Genomic DNA, 19,332 nt, shown 5'->3' on the forward strand with positions numbered 1-19,332 from the left:
GTGTAGTACTGAGTATTCAAACTACCCATTCAAGTAACCCATAGAGTGTACAATCATTGCAGCATGTCTAAATTAATTTTCTGTTTGCCAAATTCTGTATTGAATTACATGATTCTCATACTGAAAAACCTTACTCTAAACACAGGAACTCAGGTGGGCCCAACTGACCTTTGAGTTAGGGTGACTTACACAAAGTGCGGCTGCACATGGGTACCCAGAAAGGCTGGCCCATGCAGGGAACTAGCAGGTGGGCATACATATGCAAGCGATAGAAACAAATTTACACAAACCTGCTGGATTTCATCAGTTTTCCCTCAAACGGTTTAGACTGCATTTTGCAATTTATAGTCATTAATGTGGCATCCAAAGCATACCTTTTACATGTCATTTAGAGATCAAGGTAGCTCAGGCCTCAGAGACAAGTTTTAATTTTATGCTCTCCAGTTTGATTATCTGCTCTACCTAAAAAATTCAGTGTACTATTCCCTGTTTCAGAGTTGGTTTTGCCTAATTTCTTTTCTTAAAAATTAAGCACAGATAATAAATTTCTCTTATTTTATATACACTCTTTATTCAATTAGTGAAGCATGAACAACAAATAATTATTGTCATTTCTTTTGTGTAGTTAACGTACAAAATTGCAATTAAATGAGGAATTCTTAATGCATTTACAGACACTATAGCAATTGCCAGGGCCATTTCACAAAACCATATGGAAAAAAAAATCTCATTATACTGAAAAATTAAGTCAGAGAACAGAGTCTTTTGAATTATTCTTTTTATAGTTTTATCTTTGGCCCTGTTCTCAAGTTGAGACCATTAAAGCTTTCAACAACAAAAACGTATTCCACAAATATGAGCTTTATTTGTACAAACTAGGTTCATACTGAAAAATTTATGTCAATTGTTTTTAGCCCATAAGGAATATCTTTAAATTTAAATTTAAGAATTCCTCTGGGCACTCCTAGTTCACTGGTATAGCATCTAAAGCGGTGCTGCACAAAGGTGCATAATGAATGCCTTTTGATGATGCACTGACATTTCTAAGAAATGCCTTTGCCTCAAATCAATCCACTCAAACCAGCAAATGATTTGACATTCACAGCTTCAGGAAACACTATGTGAATATTTTTCCCCCCGTTGTACAATAAAGATTCAATCATAGAACTGTCACAGGAAATTGAGATTCTGCCTTATGTTTTAAAGTTAATCTGCCAGACTCATTTATTTTACTTGTAAAATAACTTACACAACTAGGAAAGCCTTTAGATGTGTTCCTAATTCTGATAAGATCTACACAGGCTTTTATACTGTTTGAGTTAAAATACTTTTGGTATCAGCATAGTCAATGGGTCAAGTTAACCACCTATGACAAGCATGATTTTCTACCAAAAAAAAAATGTGTAACCCGTGCTCATGATTAATTATCACTAGTTAGTTCTTGGAACAGAAAACTAAACTCTTCAGCATTGTGGAAAAGTTCTGTTATTTTTGTAGAGTGACTTAAACTCAACGCTAATCATAATAAGATAGAGAGCTTTTGGTTGTAAGTCAAATGTAGTGATAACTTTTCTGTAAATATTAGCCCCACTTCTCTCTTATCTGTCTGAACCACAGCTAATGATTAACAGACACTTCTCATTCTCAAAAGTGCTTGAGTGCACTGCTCCATTTCTCATTGTCTGCAGGTTCTTGTTATTGAAACTTAAGCCCTCTGGTCATAATTTAATTTAATTAAGTCTGTACTCTAAAGTTGTAAGCAACAAATACTTCTAATTTCTTAAACTCTATAGAATTTCTAGAGTGATCTTTGTTAACAGATCACTTACAATATGTTAGACCTTGTTCCTAAGCATCTTTAGTCACTTACATCATTTACTCATAGAAATGCTACAGATACGGTGCTATTATTTTTTCCATTTTACGAGTGTGGAATTTAAGTGTAACGATATTAAGCTACTGGTCTAAATTACATAGCAGAGCTATGATGTGAACCCAGTAGTTTGACTATAGAGTCTGCTGATTTGGAGACTGATAAGGTCAGGGCATTCATGTAGTAAATTCCCTCATTGCAGTTGCTGAACAAGAAAGTAATAGTGCTGTGATCATATTTCTAAACAGCATTCATAATAGATAACTTATTAGAAGGAAACCTTTTTTATCATGTATTTATCATCTAAAATACTTGCCAGGTGTTGTGTTAAGCTGACTCTGTAGCAGCCAGAGACTGTATTTTATATGTTGAAATTTCAGCCTATTTCTGTATTCATCTTTTATTTCTATATAATTTACTTAGTTTCAGCCAGTAAAAATGTATGAAAGAAAGCATTCAGAAATATCAATTTTTAAACTAATCATATGTATAGTAAGACTAAAAATTTATTTTTTTATTGATCTAAGCTTGTCATAGTCTAGGAAAAACACCTTTCAGTTCAACTTATATTTGCTTTCTTTCCCTTATGGCGGAATAAGTGTATATAAAAGATAAATGTTCTAGTATATTGAGTTTTGAAAACAATTTAGCCTTTGTGGGCCTGGGTGGAAAGGGATCTCACCTAAGTGAATAAGATATGTTGAAAACATGGAGAATATATTGTACTTTGCAGAAAAATTGCATTTTATTAAAAAAAAAGGCTAAGTGATACAATATAGAATGTAAGGATGGTTACAGATGTTTCTGTTTGAAGAAATGTAACAGTTTCTATGAGCTGGTCTACACCAAAGTGCATATCTTTTAGAGGAAGATCGATGTGGTAGATTCTAAAATCTAGTTCATGTGTTTTTTAATTTACTCATCTAGGGGAGGTGAAAAGTAATAAGACAATATAAAATAAATATCATGTATATATGTTGTAGAAAATATATAATGTTTGGCATAATTAAACAATCATATCTAAGACATGCTGATTTTCCTGAAGATTTCTTTTTATAATATAGTCTTCATTGTACTTGGGAATTTTAAAGTTCTGGTGAAAAAAATGTGAAATGTCCTTTACTTGACCTCAGGGGACACAGGTTTTTAAAGAGAGATACATTCTTTGTGGGACAAATTAAATAATTTGTGCTAACTCCAAATTGAATGTGTAGTTAGTTTTATTTAGTAGTTTATTACTTAGTTTAACTTTTAAGTAGTTCATTTTAAACAGATGAAGAGAAAACTGTCAGTGCAGAGGTTTATATTTTTGTAAAAGCTAAGTTCTTTTCTTTAAGGCAAGATAAATTTTAAAAGAAATGGATTTCTGATGGATTTATAATAAACATAAACTGACTATACCAAGTAAGAGGTTAAAATGTTTCATTGTACGTGTTGTCACGTACTTACTTCCTTGGAAATTTTCCTTAAAATACTTTGCATTTTGTTACATCAGATGGCTCGATCTACCTTTTACCCAGATACTCCTCTCCCGGAAGATAGAATTTAGTGTAAATTTATAAATGTGTAATGAGTCCAAAAGTGGTAGTAAGGGTGTCAGGAAGATATCCATCATGGTGAGGAGTTAATATCTGTATCTGCATTACATTCTAATTGATGGCTCTGTCTGATGTTTGAAAAGCGTTAAATTGCTGATGTACATGTGATGGAATACCTATTGTCAGGTTAGAAATGAAAACTCTGTCTCATCACTGCAGTTGCTTTTTAAATGATTTGTAGAGAAATGACTTTGAATGTTTGTATTAGAAGTCAGAATTAGGGATCTCACCTTTCTGTAGTCATTCCGGTGTGCCAAATCTTCCTCGGGCATAAACCAGGCTCTACAACTCAATTCTTTAAAAAGCCTCTAGAAAGACTCTGATTCATTAAAGTGGGAGGGGGAAAAATCTAGAAAACTACATTGAGACAGTATCTAAGTAAATTAATAATGCATGAACAGAACAGTGAAAGAAGTGAATATCATAATGTCATGTCATGATTGCAGGAAATTTTTTTGATATTTCAAGACAAAAATACTGATGAGTGTTAAGAAATTGCAGTATTTTGTAATGTATATTAAAAAATTGAATTGTAAGGTATTTAACATTAGGTTACCACTAACTTATTAATCTTACATTTTTATAAAACCGTAAATCACCTTAAGAAGTGTGTACCAAAATATCACTTTTCTCTGTCTGAAGATTTATTCACCTTTGGACCTCAGCTTCCTCTTCTGTAATATATGAAAGGTTAGAATCGTGGATTATAAAGATACTTTATTTCTGCTACCTTCAGGTTTTCCTATTCTCTAATATTGTCATCTTTTTTAACCAAGTGTGATTTAAAGTCATCTTCCATCAGTTAACCAACCATCTCCTAACCTATCTGAATAATTACCACTAACTCCATATATCACTCCCTTTCTCTACTTGTCTCGATGTGACTAAAGACCATTCAAATGCTGCACTTTCTTGAATCATCTTGGAAACCAGGCCAAGCAGAAAAAAGGAAGAAGGAAGGAAACAGGGCAGAAAAGAGGGAGGGGGATAAAAAAAGGTCTGCAGAATCACCCTTGAGGCTGTTCTGATACGTAGTACCAACTAAACATCTGCATGGTAACAGTTGGTATGTCATGTGTTTTTTTTTTTTTTAATATTTTAGTCTCTACCTATAGACTAAATGTTAAAAAAGAACTCAACTCTCATATATATGGGTGAATATACGCATGTATGTGTTTTATGCAACCTCCTCCACTTCTCCACAATGTCCTGCAGAATTATATAGTTTCTTCTACATTGTTTAACTCCTTTCATTTCTTCTAAAAACCCTTGACAATCCTTCCTCCTTTAACACCAGAAATGTGTCTTCAAACCCGTATAGCCTATGTCACACTCAGTGGCTGTTTTAGGTTCACTGTCTCAATTAATCCTATTGACAGTGCTATGAGGTTTTATATTATCATGCCCGTTTCACATGTGAAGACCCTGAGTTACAGGAAAGTTAAGCCTTTGGCCCCAGGTCACCCTTTCCAAGCATTTTCTCTGAGTCTTTGGCTCCTGTGCTCCATCTTCCGTCACAATATACCAATCTGGGTTTTTCAGATAGTCCGCGTACGATGCACCACGCATCTTCATTCCTCTGCATGTTTGTAAATTGTCCTCTGCCTGGCTTCTCTCCTCTCACACCCCTGGTCTGCCGTAGTTTAACTCCTCCTCCTCTTGCCAAAAGGACCTCAGAGATCACATCTAGGGGGAATCGTTTCCTGTATTCTCTGCTAGAATCTATCAACACTGTGCCTTGTATACTTTATGTGACTGACTTGTTTATGTATGTATATAGATAGGGGTGTGTGTGTGTGTGTGTGTGATTGTATCATTCCCTCCTCTAGGAATAGGGACCCATTCATCTTTGTGTTCATTGCCTATCCAACTAACTGACATGTATTAGATACTCACTATCATTGACTCAGCTCTGGGCAAGAATAAATCCTAGAATACAAGGTAGCATATGAGAAATCTAGTCAGAATCATACTTTTTACTTTGTCAACTTTAATACTTCATTATACTTGAACTCTCTTAAACATTCAGAACATTTTAATTTGTGGGGGCTGCTGCCAGCCAGGATTAGAACTGTATATAGGCATAATTCTCTGCATAATGCCACTCCCTTTCATGCAGTCTTTGTATCTTTTTCATTAGAGTTCACTTGTTAACAAGTGGCCCTAAGGCACTTAGCTAATCAGTTGTCAGTAGAGCTCTGTTTTTTTCACCCACCACAGTGAAACATACAGAAAAATCATAGAACATGGTGAGGGACCTTAGAATCCAGCTGGGATGACAAATCTAATATACAGAAAATTTAAGTGTAAATACTCTTAATCATCAACCATAATACACCAGTGTGTTACTGAATACAGACTGAAGACCACTTGTAGTTAATTAACCCAGTTATCCTAATACCACTCTGCAGGATGCAACAAACTGTCATCCAAAACTGTGTAGGGGAGAAAACCCTCCATCTGCCACTCTGTAGCAAGGTTGTGAAACTGAACTCTCCTAGCTTGGCAAAAGGCTTCCCTCTTTGGATGAAAGCCATTCCAGACGTTTATTTAAAGTTCAGTGGGCCGGGCCAGTTCATGTCACTAATTCAATGGAACATGTTGGCCTTTTGGGGCAGCCTTTAAGTTTTCCAGTCATTTTGATAACTCATCACTAGGTAATATACCATATTTTCTGCTTGTATGTGTAGGGAGTTGCTTCTTCATTCAGATATTCTTATTCTAACCTGAATTTGAATTTGTGTTTTAAAAATTAATTCTGGTAATGTAACTCATCCAAAGGTCTTTTTTCCCCCTTAACTTACAAATCACAGCTTTATTGCTTCTGTCCTTAGTTTTTCTTAAACGTGATTTTGAAAATGTATAGGCTTAAATTTTGCCTTCATTGTAATACACTATCTTCAATACAGTTGTGCAATTGTGATTCTGTTTCTTCCGTGTCTCAAAGGCATAATGTGTGTGTATTTTATGTTCTCTTACAGTTTTTGTCTCAAAAACTTTTTACTTATTGTCTTTTTTTCCCCTTACGGTAAACATCAACAGCAACACAGAGATTAAATAATTAATGTGATGTTCTGCAGGGCAGTACATCCCCCTGATTATAATCACTAAAATTTTATGGACACCTAATAGAGATTACTGTTTTGTATTCGCCTTGGAGGTTTTCTTTAGTGTTGGCTTATTTTCAGAAAATACACTTCTCTTATTTTCACAGGTAAGAAGATGGCCTATCAGAAGGTCAATGCAGATCAAAGAGCTCCAGGACATTCACAGTACTTAGACAGTGATGACCTTCAAGCCACTGCCCTTGACTTAGAGTGGGACATGGAGAAGGAACTGGAGGAGCCTGGTTTTGAGCAGTTCCAGCTTGATCGTGCTGAGAATCAGAACCTGGAGAATTCCGAGACAGCGGACCTCAATCTTGATTCCATTCAACCAGCAGCTTCACCCAAAGGAAGGTTTCAGCGACTTCAAGAAGAGTCTGACTATGTAACCCATTATACAAGATCTGCACCAAAGAGCAAACCCTGCAACTTTTGCCGCCTTTTAAAAATATTTTGCACAGCAATCATTTTATTTATTTTTGGAATTTTGATAGGCTATTATGCACACAAAAAATGCCCTTCAAATGCTACATCTTCAGGAAAACTTGATCTTCAGTTATACCAAGAGATTCTCAAGACCATCCAAGCAGAAGATATTAAGAAGTCTTTCAGGTAAGTGTGGCAGGAGTGGATGTTGGTGGGATGCATCTCCTGGAAAAGATGTGGCACAAAGAGTAGCAAACTAGGGGTTTTGCTATAGTTTAAGGTTAGTCTTGCAAGCTGAGAAACATAACTACCAGCCCACCCTACGGAGAGGGGTACACATTTTCAGATTTATGATACTGCAATACAAATTTATGGTACTGTTTTAATAATTAATAATGAGAACCATAACTAATGTGGAAATTAAAAGCCAGTGAATTTTCTCCCTCTTGGGAAAGTCCAGGAAGGTCAGATTGGGATGCAAAGATTGCTGAATATGTGTGTAATAAAAACTAGGGCATTAGCCATATGATTGAAAATTTTAATGACATCAGAGTAAAATAAACCTGCTTTATGGACTGAAGTAACTGTCTCTTATGGTCAAGAGCTAAGATAAGCACTGGTAGGATTTGATCCCTTGCATCAGTGAGCTTCCCAATGAAACACATTGGGTTCCATATAGCAGGCAATTCTAAAAGGCCACCTCTCTCCTCATATGCATAAGTTTGCATATGACCTCTCTAGCCAGAACGTGTTATTTTTAAGTGAAATGAGAATAAAATATTCTTTATTGGGCCTTAATTCTGAATTCCTGGGAAAAGCTCCACTGATGTTATGTAACTAGTGGGTAATTTAAATTGTGGTGCTTGTTACATTATCAGCATGTGTGCTGAATTGTAAAGGATTCCCTAGCTTACATATTTAGTGAAGTGAGGAACTGGAAGAGGAGGGTTAGGTATTAGCCTCCACCTATATTTTCCATATTTGCCAATGAAAAACAGTCCTGGGTGAATCATAGGTGTTGCCTGTAGGTAGATGAGAGAAGGATACTAGGTCATAAGTATATTCTTTCTGGGTTACAGTGACTTATTACTGTCAAGATCTTGGCATGTGTGCATTACTAGGGATTTTCTAGGGAGTGTGCCCACTGAAGATGTATCCGTAATCTGTGTGCTAAAATACCATATGTATTGATGTTGGCGAATCATAATTCTCTTCCTGAATATCACATCTGAATGATTCATAGGAATTTGTTTCCTACACACTTTAATGTCTGTCATTTACTGTTGCATAGGTGTCTTTAGATATGCAATATGCAGGCAGTAACACTTTCCCTGCTATTTCTTAATGTAAAGTGGTTCATATTGAATTGACTGAAAGATACAGCATTGTCTTATAATGACTGATTGTACCAGTCAGGATCCCACTGCAACAGAAAACTTCCTGAATATTTAAAGCAGAGGGGCATTTAAAGTAGGGAAATTAATTCCATCAGTGATGAAAAACTAGGAAGTCAGTCAGGGGACACTGAGGCAGCCAAGATATTAACAACAAAATAAAGCCATTACTAAACCATTGAGACTGGAGGGATGAAGGGATTTGGGGTAACTTGGAGAAATCTGGTACTTTCTGCACATGCAAATGCAGGGGTGGGGGTGGCGATGTAACTTCAACCAAAGACACCACTGAAGACAGAAAGTGAGAAGTATCAGGACTTCTCTCTTCCTCCTGCCCTGTCCTACCAGTTTGTGCCATTGGCTGAACTCAGCAGAAAGGCTGATGGCTCAGAGCCTAGGAAAACTCATCCTGAGGAGTTCAGATCCCTAGAACAAGGGAAAGGCAAGGAATCTGTCCAAAAAAAAGGAAAAGAAAAAGATCTAACTAGCTCAGGGATGTTATTTTAAAAAGGAGAGGGAGAGAAGAAGAAAAAATAGAACTCTGTGAAGCTCTGTCTGCTCTAAGTGCATTGTGGACATGTGTTCTATTACAAAAGCATCCTCTAGAGAAGGATTCATGGATTTAACGCCTTAATGTTAAGAATAATTACGTTTTTCCTGAGCAACTGCTTAGTTTTTAATTATGGACACAGTGAGTCTCATAACCCAGCCTGCTCTTCTCTTTACTTTGGCCTTTTAGTAAGTTCAGAGTCAAATTTGTATTGAGATCATGAGGAACTCAGTGGCATGCATTTTGTGTACTAACCAGCCTACATGTTTTTTCTCCTCACGGTCCTCTGGCTTTCTTTGCCTTTTTTTTTTTTTTTTTCCTTTCCAGCCAGGAATGGTTTATTCATGTTGCCTAAATGCAAGACACTGAAATACACAAAATAATAAAGAAAAATCAATTCAAAATTTAGGTGCAGAAAGGGAAGTAGCTACTCGTATGTAAGAAAGATGGTTTGAAAATAAAGAATCCAAAAAACTATTTTCCCACCTCCACCCTCTCTCTCCTCATTTTCTCTCTCTCTCTCTATCTCAAATCACAAATTGAGATTTCCTGTTTTTTTTTTCTTAACTGAAAAAGGAGAATAGGCTTGTATCTGTCAAGTGTCCACTATGTTTTGGATGGAGACTTGTCACTTTATGGTCTTTGCCTTATTTTTTTTTCCAGCTGTAGATGTAAAAGACTGACATGCCCTCTCTGCAGATAGGCAGCTGGTTCTAAAATTTTTTCAATGTGTAATTAAATAAAAATATTCATTATTTCCCTCCAAGTAGGGATTGCATTACAGTAAGGCTTGCATTCTTTTAAACTCAAAAATCAACGAACTATTTCAAAATATAACCACCAGCAATTTTACTCCTAAGCAATATTCCAGTGGTTGGACACAGATTCACAGTATGTTTTTTCAATCACCACAGTATTTTCCTTACTGAGATAATAATTTTTTTCTTCAAAAATAATAATTTTGGTACAAATATGTTTACGGTAACTTTCTGAATACCATCTCCTCATCCAAAGACAATGGTTGCCCTAGTAGTCATGCCAGCCACATGTCTTATCATGAGTTCCTGTGTTCATTAAGTCCTCTTGGCATTAACTCTGAACATCACAGGTTCCAACTGTTACTGTTTGTCAATTTATGATCAGTTCTGGGTTCTCACTGATCTATTTTATTCATCATTTGCTGTGTCTCTTCTCTGTTGGTCCTCCATTCCTGCTCGTGCCCTAAGACAGTGTCAGTTCTTGCCAAACATACTAAGGGTTGAGCAATATGAAAAATGTTCTTCTTATAATGGATTACACTGCAGACTCCATCAGGGAATGGAACAAACTTGATTTGTCCATCATTAGACTCCTATTGTACAGGAGACATTGACTAAGTATTTTTCTAAAGGAGGAAATGAATGCATGGATAAGTGATAAACAGATCTGTGTTTAATTGATCAAGTCTGCATTCTGAAAATCATTTTACTTACCATTTAGATTTTTCATATTATGATTATTTTCAAAACATTATAAAGATAATTCTTATTTATAATGTAATTATAAAATCTGATTTTATATTATATAATTATGTTATAATTACTCGGACACTATGCTGTGTTCTGATTTTAGGTAAGTGACAGCTTATATCAAAACCAGATGCTGTTTGGTGGAGGGTATAGCTCAGTGGTAGAGCACATATGCCTAGTGTGCACGAGGTCCTGGGTTCAATCCCCAGTACCTCCATTAAAAATAAATGAGTAAGCGACAGAGAAAAAGAGAGATAAGGAGGTGAGGGTGTATTTCTTTTTTCAAGCAAGCTCCCTGCATGACTGAAAAGAACTTACCATAGGCAGAGCTAGAGATATGGTCAGATGCCTGGAAGAAGGAAGCATGGAGGTGGACAAGAGTGTGTTACTCATGTCTAAGGAAGGTGAGAAGTCCCCAGGTGTGGGATGGGTGGGTGGTGGGTCTCCAGAGAGCTGATAAAGCAGGTCCAGGCGGAAAATTCAGCTGCCTACTCCTGCTGGATTCAGAGTACTCTGCCAGTTCATCAGAGGACCTTCCAAGTGAGAAGAACTTCTTGCTCTGCCTTTACCTGTTCTCACTTGCTCTGTTTGAACCTTGAAGGTTTCAGCTGTGAGAGAGGAAGTGCAAAAACACAAATCAGAGAAAAATGGCTAATCTCCTTTGTTGTACTGCAAGTTTCACAATCTGGAGATGATCAGAAAGTGGGGACAAGTTCAGAGTTCTGACTATTAAATGATACTGAACCTTTTACTCATTGGAGGAATTCAAGTCACTTAACAGTGACCAGAATTACTAAAGTTTTTACCCAGAAGCAGGGGTAAAAACCTAGCCAGTTAATATAAATAGGATTTTAAAAAGTTCTTTATGATTGCATTCCCTGAGTCATGTTTCTTCAATGTAGAGGTTACGCATGTGCTGTTTTTATGTGTAATATTTTGGAAAAGAACATATTTGAATAATATGTTGAATCAGAGAATCCTTGATAGACATATTGACTGCATATTCCAGTTTAAAGACTTAGTTTTCCCTTAATAAAGCCCATATATGCCACCTACTTGGTGTCATGTTGAACACATAAGAGAAGATCAGTCAACATGAACATAGGGATCTGAAGACTGTGTGTGTGTGTGTGTGTGTGTGTGTGTGTGTGTATTGATCTTCTAATAAGATTCTCTTGGACACTTCTGCCTGTACTTGTATTTGAAAAAATGCATTCACTCTTTTACATAATTAGTTGATTTCTTTCATGTGTCTTCTGTGTAAATAGACAGGGTATATTCAGATATATATCAGATGTATTCAGATGTGTTAGATTTAAAATAAGCCATTAAAAGTTGCTGTAGTGTGTGCCTTCCATACCTTGGAACAGTAACTACTTAGATAAAGCAAGTTTTTTGTAAGCATCAAAACAGGAAACTAGGCTCCCACAGTAATCTGTGAATAGGAATTATTCATCTGATGGGGCCTTATTATTATGGAATTTGGATCCAGTCAGCTCCAGGGACCGCAGTAGCCATAGACTTCTGATTTTCACTAAAGAGTTGAATAAAGTGACTTAACTCCCTTCCCATCTGTACTACTTTTTGCTTGCCTTGTTTTTCTCCCAGTATCAACTTCTATGTTCCCCAATATATTATTCCTTCATTTCTGTTCCTCAGAATGAAATATGATTTTTATCCTTTTGGGAGTCACAGATGTTTGTGACTCTGTCCAGTGCTTATCCTTAGTCTAATCAGCTTTGGCCATTTGGGATGCTGGTCATCTTGTATAAAACGTTTACTTAGGGCTGTTAAGAGAGCTCTTTAACTTAGAAGAAGCTTAAGTGTGGCACGTACAGTGTCTTACTGGTATTAATAAAGTCATAGAGCCTTTATCATATATATATATTTGAATGAATGACCTATAAGTGTGTGTAAGTGTTGCCGGTGATTATGTTCTTGCCACAGAAAGAATTCAAAGACGAGACAGGGAGGTTAAGGAAGTAAAGTGGTGATTTATTAAGGGATAGATAGTAACTCTCAAGGGGAGAGTGGGCAGGCTCAGGTGAACAGCTGCCCTGAGTTTCTTTGGCAAGCTGGTGACATAGGTTGTAAAAATGAATGAGCAGAATATTCAATAGGGAGGGAAGGGTTTGGGGTCTTATTCTCTGATTTTCATCTCAACCCCACCTTCTGGTGGGGAGGAGGTATTTTTGTCCTTATTTAGTCTAGATTGGAAGTGTCATGGCATTGGTGCATGACGGATTCTTCTAATCTGCAAGGCTAATTTTATTGAAATGAAGGCATAATGAGAAAAAGGTTACATTTGGACACTGGAGATCCCTTTCTTTGTCGGCTTCCAGGCCACTTGTCACCCCAAAATGTGTGACTGCTTATCACCCTAGAGGTTCCTGCTTTTCTTTCTCTGCCCAGGGACCCCTGGTACTTACATGATGTGTGGTTTCCTGCATTTGGCCTGTGTCTCTCCTCTTTGCCCAATTCCTGCCATTTGGCCTGCGTCCCTCTTTCTCTGCTCATACCTAGCTATCCGCCTGCTTTAACATAAGTATATGTGTCCACATATATATATTTGTATATATACATATACTAAAGATCATATGGGCATTGCTGAACAAAGTGTTTTAAAAACTTAATTTAATTACCAAATATAATAATAAAATATTTAAAGTGAATAAACCAATGAGGTAAAGTATATTTTTATATGCAGGTATGTTGTCTTTTGATAGCTAGAGATGCTGTGAAATGGTGAGAAGAGAAAATGTATCCTAATTATGGCTGATATCTTTTTTTTAATGGAAGAGGCATTATTGTTTTTCCTACCTGTAAGTAAAATGTATACAGCACGTTAGAAAGGATACACCCATAACCTTACCACCTTTTCTGCCATCATTTCATTCTTTCTTTCCTCTTATCAGTCAGCAGAACTGTATTATGCCGTGTATATTTTTTGATGTCTGCTTTTTAATTTTTCCACTTCAAATATGTTGAGAATCATTTTTTCAACCAATAAATATAGATTTGAATCATTACATTAAAATGCTGCTGGTACTCCATGGTACAGAGGACATGAATTTATTGAGCCTGTTTCTTATAAATGTACACTGAGGTTGTCTCTACAAACATCCTCATACATAAGTCTGTGTGTGCTTATTTAATTATTCCCTTCTGATGAATTCCTGGAAGCAGATCACAGATTCAGGGAGTTTAAATTTGTTTAGTTGTTTGCTTTGTGTTACTAAATTCCCTTGCAGGACTGCCAGCCTTCTAGGTCCTCATTATTTTTTGTTTTGATAGGCCAAAAAAAAGTTGACAAACTTTTATATCTTAATCGAGCATTTGTGTTTCCTTTTGCACGTATGAACTTACTTTAAAAATTTAAAATCTTACGTTTACTGAATACTGTAATAGTAAACTGTGACTTTATGCATGATATCCCATCTTTCTGGCTCTTAATTTCAGTGACACACTTTATTTGTTAAATTAACGATAAAATAAGATCTCTAGATTTTTAAAATATCTATATCATTTGGACAGGGCAATATTTTTCATCATCATCTGGCTTGGTACAAGTAATTAAGCATAAGTTAAGTTAAACTGTGAAATGATATTTACAAACAGTAAGTAAAACACCATATTTTCTTAGCTGGCAATTAACTCTTCAGAAGTTTAGGGAATGTTATTATTTCAGTGTTTTGTCTTTATTTTGATCCCACAGGACTATACATTTTGCTATTACCCTTTAACAATGATGGATTTGGTGATGGTGATGCCTTCAGCAACTGCTCTCCTCTAGTCCCCAGCTGCACTTTCTAGCTATCTTTCTGCTCCTCCTCTGTCTGGAGTTATATTTTGGCCTCTGTCTTTTCTACTGTTTCTGATTTTTTTGTTGTTCCTCTCCAATTTCAGTAGAAGGAATGAGAGCCAGAAGGTTGGGAGATCTGAAGAAGGCAATGAAACAACTGGCATTTTAATTGGAGAAAAACATATAAATGTATAACAAAAGCACACATAATTCAATTTATGCAAATGATAACAGATTTAATTTAACAGTAATAGAATGATGGTTCCTAAAAGAAGTAATTTGTTAATCTATCATTGATCTTTCCGGATAACAAATATACATTCTCTTAAGATTTAATCACAAAGGAGACAAAAGATAAGATTGAATTAATTATTCATAGTATTTTATTGCCCTGGACTTTAGATAAAGTGACTGCTTCACTCAGTTTCTCAGTATTATGTAGAATGACATTAATTCTCTTAGCTGACTGGATCAACTCACAGGTGAAAGCTTATGCCCTTCACAGTTCTTAGGTGTTTGGCCAGAGCAGGAGGGGCATCCAGCAACAGGACGAATGAGGGTTGTTGACAGAAGGACCTCCTCAATCCTAGACATCCTTTGAGGTCTGGCTCAGGTGCCAGCTTCTTCACGATGCTCTTGTTTGATCTTCCATCAGTTGAGTTCTCCCTCTCTCCTTGTAACTGTCAGCACTTTATTTTCTCTCTTTTTGTTGATGTAAATCACTCTCTACTTTGCATCGGAGAAAGAACTATGAGTCCACCCTAATCCTTGAGGCATAGTATGTGGACACTCTGGAAATCGTTATTGCAGAAGACAGTACACCCAAAATACAGACCTTCTTGATACAGCCGTTACTTCTGTGTGGATTACCATTATTTTAAAAGAAAAGTATACTCTGGCTATTTAGGTATATTATTGAAATTCAATTGAAATTATATATATCCGACCTTTGATTTTTTTTTAACATGGTGTATCTATATTCTCATAGCATGTGCTAAAAAAGTTGATTTTGAAGATAGAGGATTTTTTTTTCTCTAATGAAAACATGTGCTGCATATTTGCTAGATTCCAGGCACTCTGCCAGTCACTCGACAATTTTTAATGATATTCTGTTTAATCTAGAGAGCATTCCTTTTCTATAAAGAAGAAATGAAAGTAAAAATTTCACAGAAAGGCATTTCCATGATCACAGGTTTTACGGAGGTGCAAAGTAGATTCCCTCACAGATCTTTTTATGCCTTGCCAGTTTCAGGAAAGGGTTGTCTCGGTCTAGGGCCGGTTCACCCTAAAGGCTTGTTTCTTCCTTCTCAGTGGTAAAGCAGAATCAAAGAATTCTTCCTGCATCATCACTCTCTCTCTCTCCCATATCCCTCATCTCTTGCCGTCTCCCTGCTCCCTACACATAATTATTTTATCCTCAAGGTTGCAACCTGCATAACTGCAATTAGGTTACTTACTTTCCTAGTAGGCAAGTTTTCTTTATCTTTTTCACCAAATCTATCTTTGATGTAAAAACACCCAGACTAAGTTAGATTGTTAAGGATCAAAATGCAGGAAACCTTAGATTTTCAAGTTTGGTTTTTTCCTTAGTGGGAGGAATATGTTTTACGTAATGAAGGACTCTTTGGCAGTGATGGTCAGTGAAATATTTCCATCAGATGTGTCAAGGTCTTCTGTGCTTACTGGCTGCCTATCCTGAAAATTGCTCAGCCTTAAGGCTCATCACATTTTTCTTGTATCTTTCCTGCATTGACTATAGTGCACTTTTTCATCCATTCACTTCTTGATCTTATTCTTTCCAAAAAAAGAACAGATCTGTCAGATGTACTACAAGGGAAAAATAAACCTTTTCCTTTGAGGATCAAGTGTGTCAGTTCCCTGTGGATTCACTTGACTTCTCGACACTCTTGTGATAGAAAAGTTGGCAATGATCACATTCAGCAGAGTGAAGTATGGTTAAACATGGCAGGGCTGGGGACTGATTACATACTTCTCTTTTTCATGTTTTCTTTTTCATGTCAATGAAATCAAGATTCAAATGGCAGATGTGGCCCTTTGAGATTTGCAATTAGAAAACCTCAATCCATGCTTTTAGAAATTAAATAAAATATTTGGAAATTGCAGATGAAAGCATTCATCCCATAATCTCATCAAGGTGGTTTACAGGAGAAATTTAAATTAAAATATATGTGAAAATAGATTATGTATGCAATGTTTACAAAATCAGATTAAGTACTTTATTACAGTCACTTAAAATTTTTAAATGTATGTTTCTAGCTGATGGGAGGGAAAGTAAAGTTGTCTGGTAATTCAGCAATTTAAAAATGGATGATGAAACTTCCCCTACACTTCCCCCACCTGGGAAGTAGAACAAAATGGATAGGTGATTTTATTCTCCAAATTTTAGTTGCTTATATGACTACAGTGTGATGGTTATTTTTGTCTGTCAACTTGGCTAGGCCACAGTGCACAGATGTTTGATGAAACATTATTCTAGATATTTCTACGGAGGTGTTTTTTAAAAATGAGATTAAGATTTAAATCAGTAGACTTTGATAAAGCAGATTATCTTTCATAATGTGGATAGCTTTCGTCCAATCAGTTGAAGGCCTTAATAGAAAAAGACTGACCTCCCAGGAGAAAGAGGGAGTTCTACTAGCAGACTGCCTTTGGACTTAACTGCAACTGTCCCTGAGTCTCCAGCTTACTGGTCTACCCCAGAGATTTTGGACTTGACAAGTGTCCACAAATGCATAAGCTGATTCTTTTAAATAGATCTCTCTCTTTTTCTCCATATATATATAACCAATTTAAGTATACATACATATATATAATCATATTTTTAACCCATATAATTTGGCTGTTACTTTTTTAACTCTAAATCAGTTGCTAGGATTAAACTGAATAATACAGAAAATTGATACTGAATTTTTTTTTAAAAAGCCAGTGCCATCATTATCCTTATTTCATAATTTCAGATCCTATTTTAGTGTAATATTAAATTTATAAAATGATACAATTTGAAATTATATTCTAAGTGTCTACGAAATATTTCAAATATTTTATTTAAAAAATGCTTTATTTTCTCAACTTAGTTTGTGACTTCAAGATGTAGTCAACTTCCCAAGCAAAAATGCATTTTCCAGATTTTACAGATAGTCATTCTTATCTGGGGAAAAAGTGTCATTGAAGTTTCCTTCCCTTTCATTATAACTGTAGCAAATATATTAAATTTTATATGCCTGATTTGGGAAATCAGTTTCTGTCTTCAATAACTGATTACATGTTATAGCTGGGTCCTTTACAAATGAAGTGGCACTTCTATTGCTTAAAAATTGCTTTCTTGTGTAACATGATGTAGTAATGAATTAAATCCAAATGAGCCTTATATTCACAATGTCATAATATGTAACTCGTCCCCTGTGGAACTTTTTTATTGTCTAATACAAGGCAAGCTAATGTCTTCCTCTCATGACTCACTTCTCAGAAGGGTATGCAGCTTTCAGTATTAGAAATAAAGAAATAAAACTATGATTTGAGATCAAATTACCTTTTTATAAACTCTCTAAATCACAGCAAGCACCTTATCGTGTCCCCAAATATGCAAATCAAATTCTGATAGAAGAAGAAACAAAAGAAATAGTTCCAATTCTATGGGGTATATTTTCTGTGAGAAAAAAAATGAAACTGAACATTTTTCTTTGAACAAAAATGTGTGCAGGTGGTTTTTACCTTCCATAAAAATAAAATAAGTGTGGGCGTTTCTCTCCGTTTCTTCACTTGGTTTCATTATATTAACTCTGTTCTGTAGGGAACAACTTGTAAGATCAGCTTGTACCAATATTGTAGTTGAAGCTGCTACATAGATTTAAAAGTTATAATTCATTAGCCTGATAATTTTTGTTATTTGGTGAAACACATCAGATCTTCTATTATAGCTGCCTTTGATGTGTCTGGGTGGCATATCAGACTTAAACTGGGTAATTCAGAATATGTCTTGCTATTGGTATGGGCAAAGAGGAAGGGGAGAAAACTGTTTTAGCCCAGAAGGGCAGCCAAGATGAATTGTATCAGATTTTCATAGGCTGTGGGTTCTGTGGGTTTTTTCTTGGTGAGATCCTTGCAGATATTTTTCTACATCTTGCTCTTGTGAGCAGTAGCTGGATCTCAGTCAGTTGCTGCTGGCACACCACGTGTTAGGGATCAAAGCCTTCCTTCCACCATCCTTATTTAAAGTAGAGAAACTAAATTCCCATATGACCTGTATCTCCTGGTTCAAAACTTTAAATTATGTTTCAATCAGAAACTTTAAACCAAACACAAAGAGAAGCACATTATTTACATAGAATGATACTGGAGTGTTGAAGGCAGTGTCAAAGCTATGCACTGTTACAGGGAAAGGAGACACCTTGCTTTCTACTTTAAGGGCATGTGTTGTTCTTAATCAAGTTCATATTCCATTTTAAAAGTGACACCTGATGGCCTACCATCAAAGACTTATTCAGAGTGCCTTTAACACCAGTGTGTTTATTTATGCATGTTTTTGTTTTATGAATATTTACTGTGGGCCAGCTGAGTGCTGGGCAAGTGTCAAAGTGATGAACAAGCCTTCCAAGAGATCTACGTTTATGGTATTTATGTTCCTACTGGCCAGAGTGAACCCGTAGGAACACACTTCTTCTATAAACTAAGCATAATGACAGAATGATACATTGTGGTAAGTAGGAAGGGAGGGAGAAAGAGACTGACTAACTTGCAGAGATCTCTAGGGGTCAATTTTGGATGCAGTTTCAAGTGGACATGTCCTGTGTTCCAGGAGGGTGACAGTCTCTCTGGACCTCTAACCCAGGCTGCCTGTGGAACTGTAGATTGCTCAGCAGCTGTTTTGCAGAGCCTGCCATTTTCCTGGCTCAGGGGACTTCCTTGAAGCTCTTTCCCTGTTAATCTGTTTACTTTTGGCCACTATCTTTGCAAATAACAACAGAAAGAAAATTAACTCACTTCTACAGAGTAAGTTCAATAGGAATCAGCAGATGGGAGAGGGTGGTGAGCTCTGACCACTCTTGAAATTCTCTTT

General features: G+C 36.1%; 1 protein-coding gene across 6 annotated transcripts in view; it reads left to right on the forward strand.

The window, feature by feature from the left end:
• NAALADL2 (N-acetylated alpha-linked acidic dipeptidase like 2) overlaps nucleotides 1–19,332 on the forward strand; it is a 1,170,852-nt gene that overhangs the window by 534,083 nt on the left and 617,437 nt on the right. For all 6 annotated transcript variants that reach the window (XM_072961150.1, XM_072961146.1, XM_072961152.1 and 3 more), the window contains one exon: nucleotides 6,686–7,187. In XM_072961150.1, the coding sequence (XP_072817251.1) occupies nucleotides 6,694–7,187 (494 nt within the window). In that variant the 5' untranslated portion in view covers nucleotides 6,686–6,693. The remainder of the gene's footprint in view (nucleotides 1–6,685; nucleotides 7,188–19,332) is intronic.

This window comes from Vicugna pacos, chromosome 1, assembly GCF_048564905.1.
Source record: "Vicugna pacos chromosome 1, VicPac4, whole genome shotgun sequence".
Lineage (NCBI taxonomy): Eukaryota > Metazoa > Chordata > Mammalia > Artiodactyla > Camelidae > Vicugna > Vicugna pacos.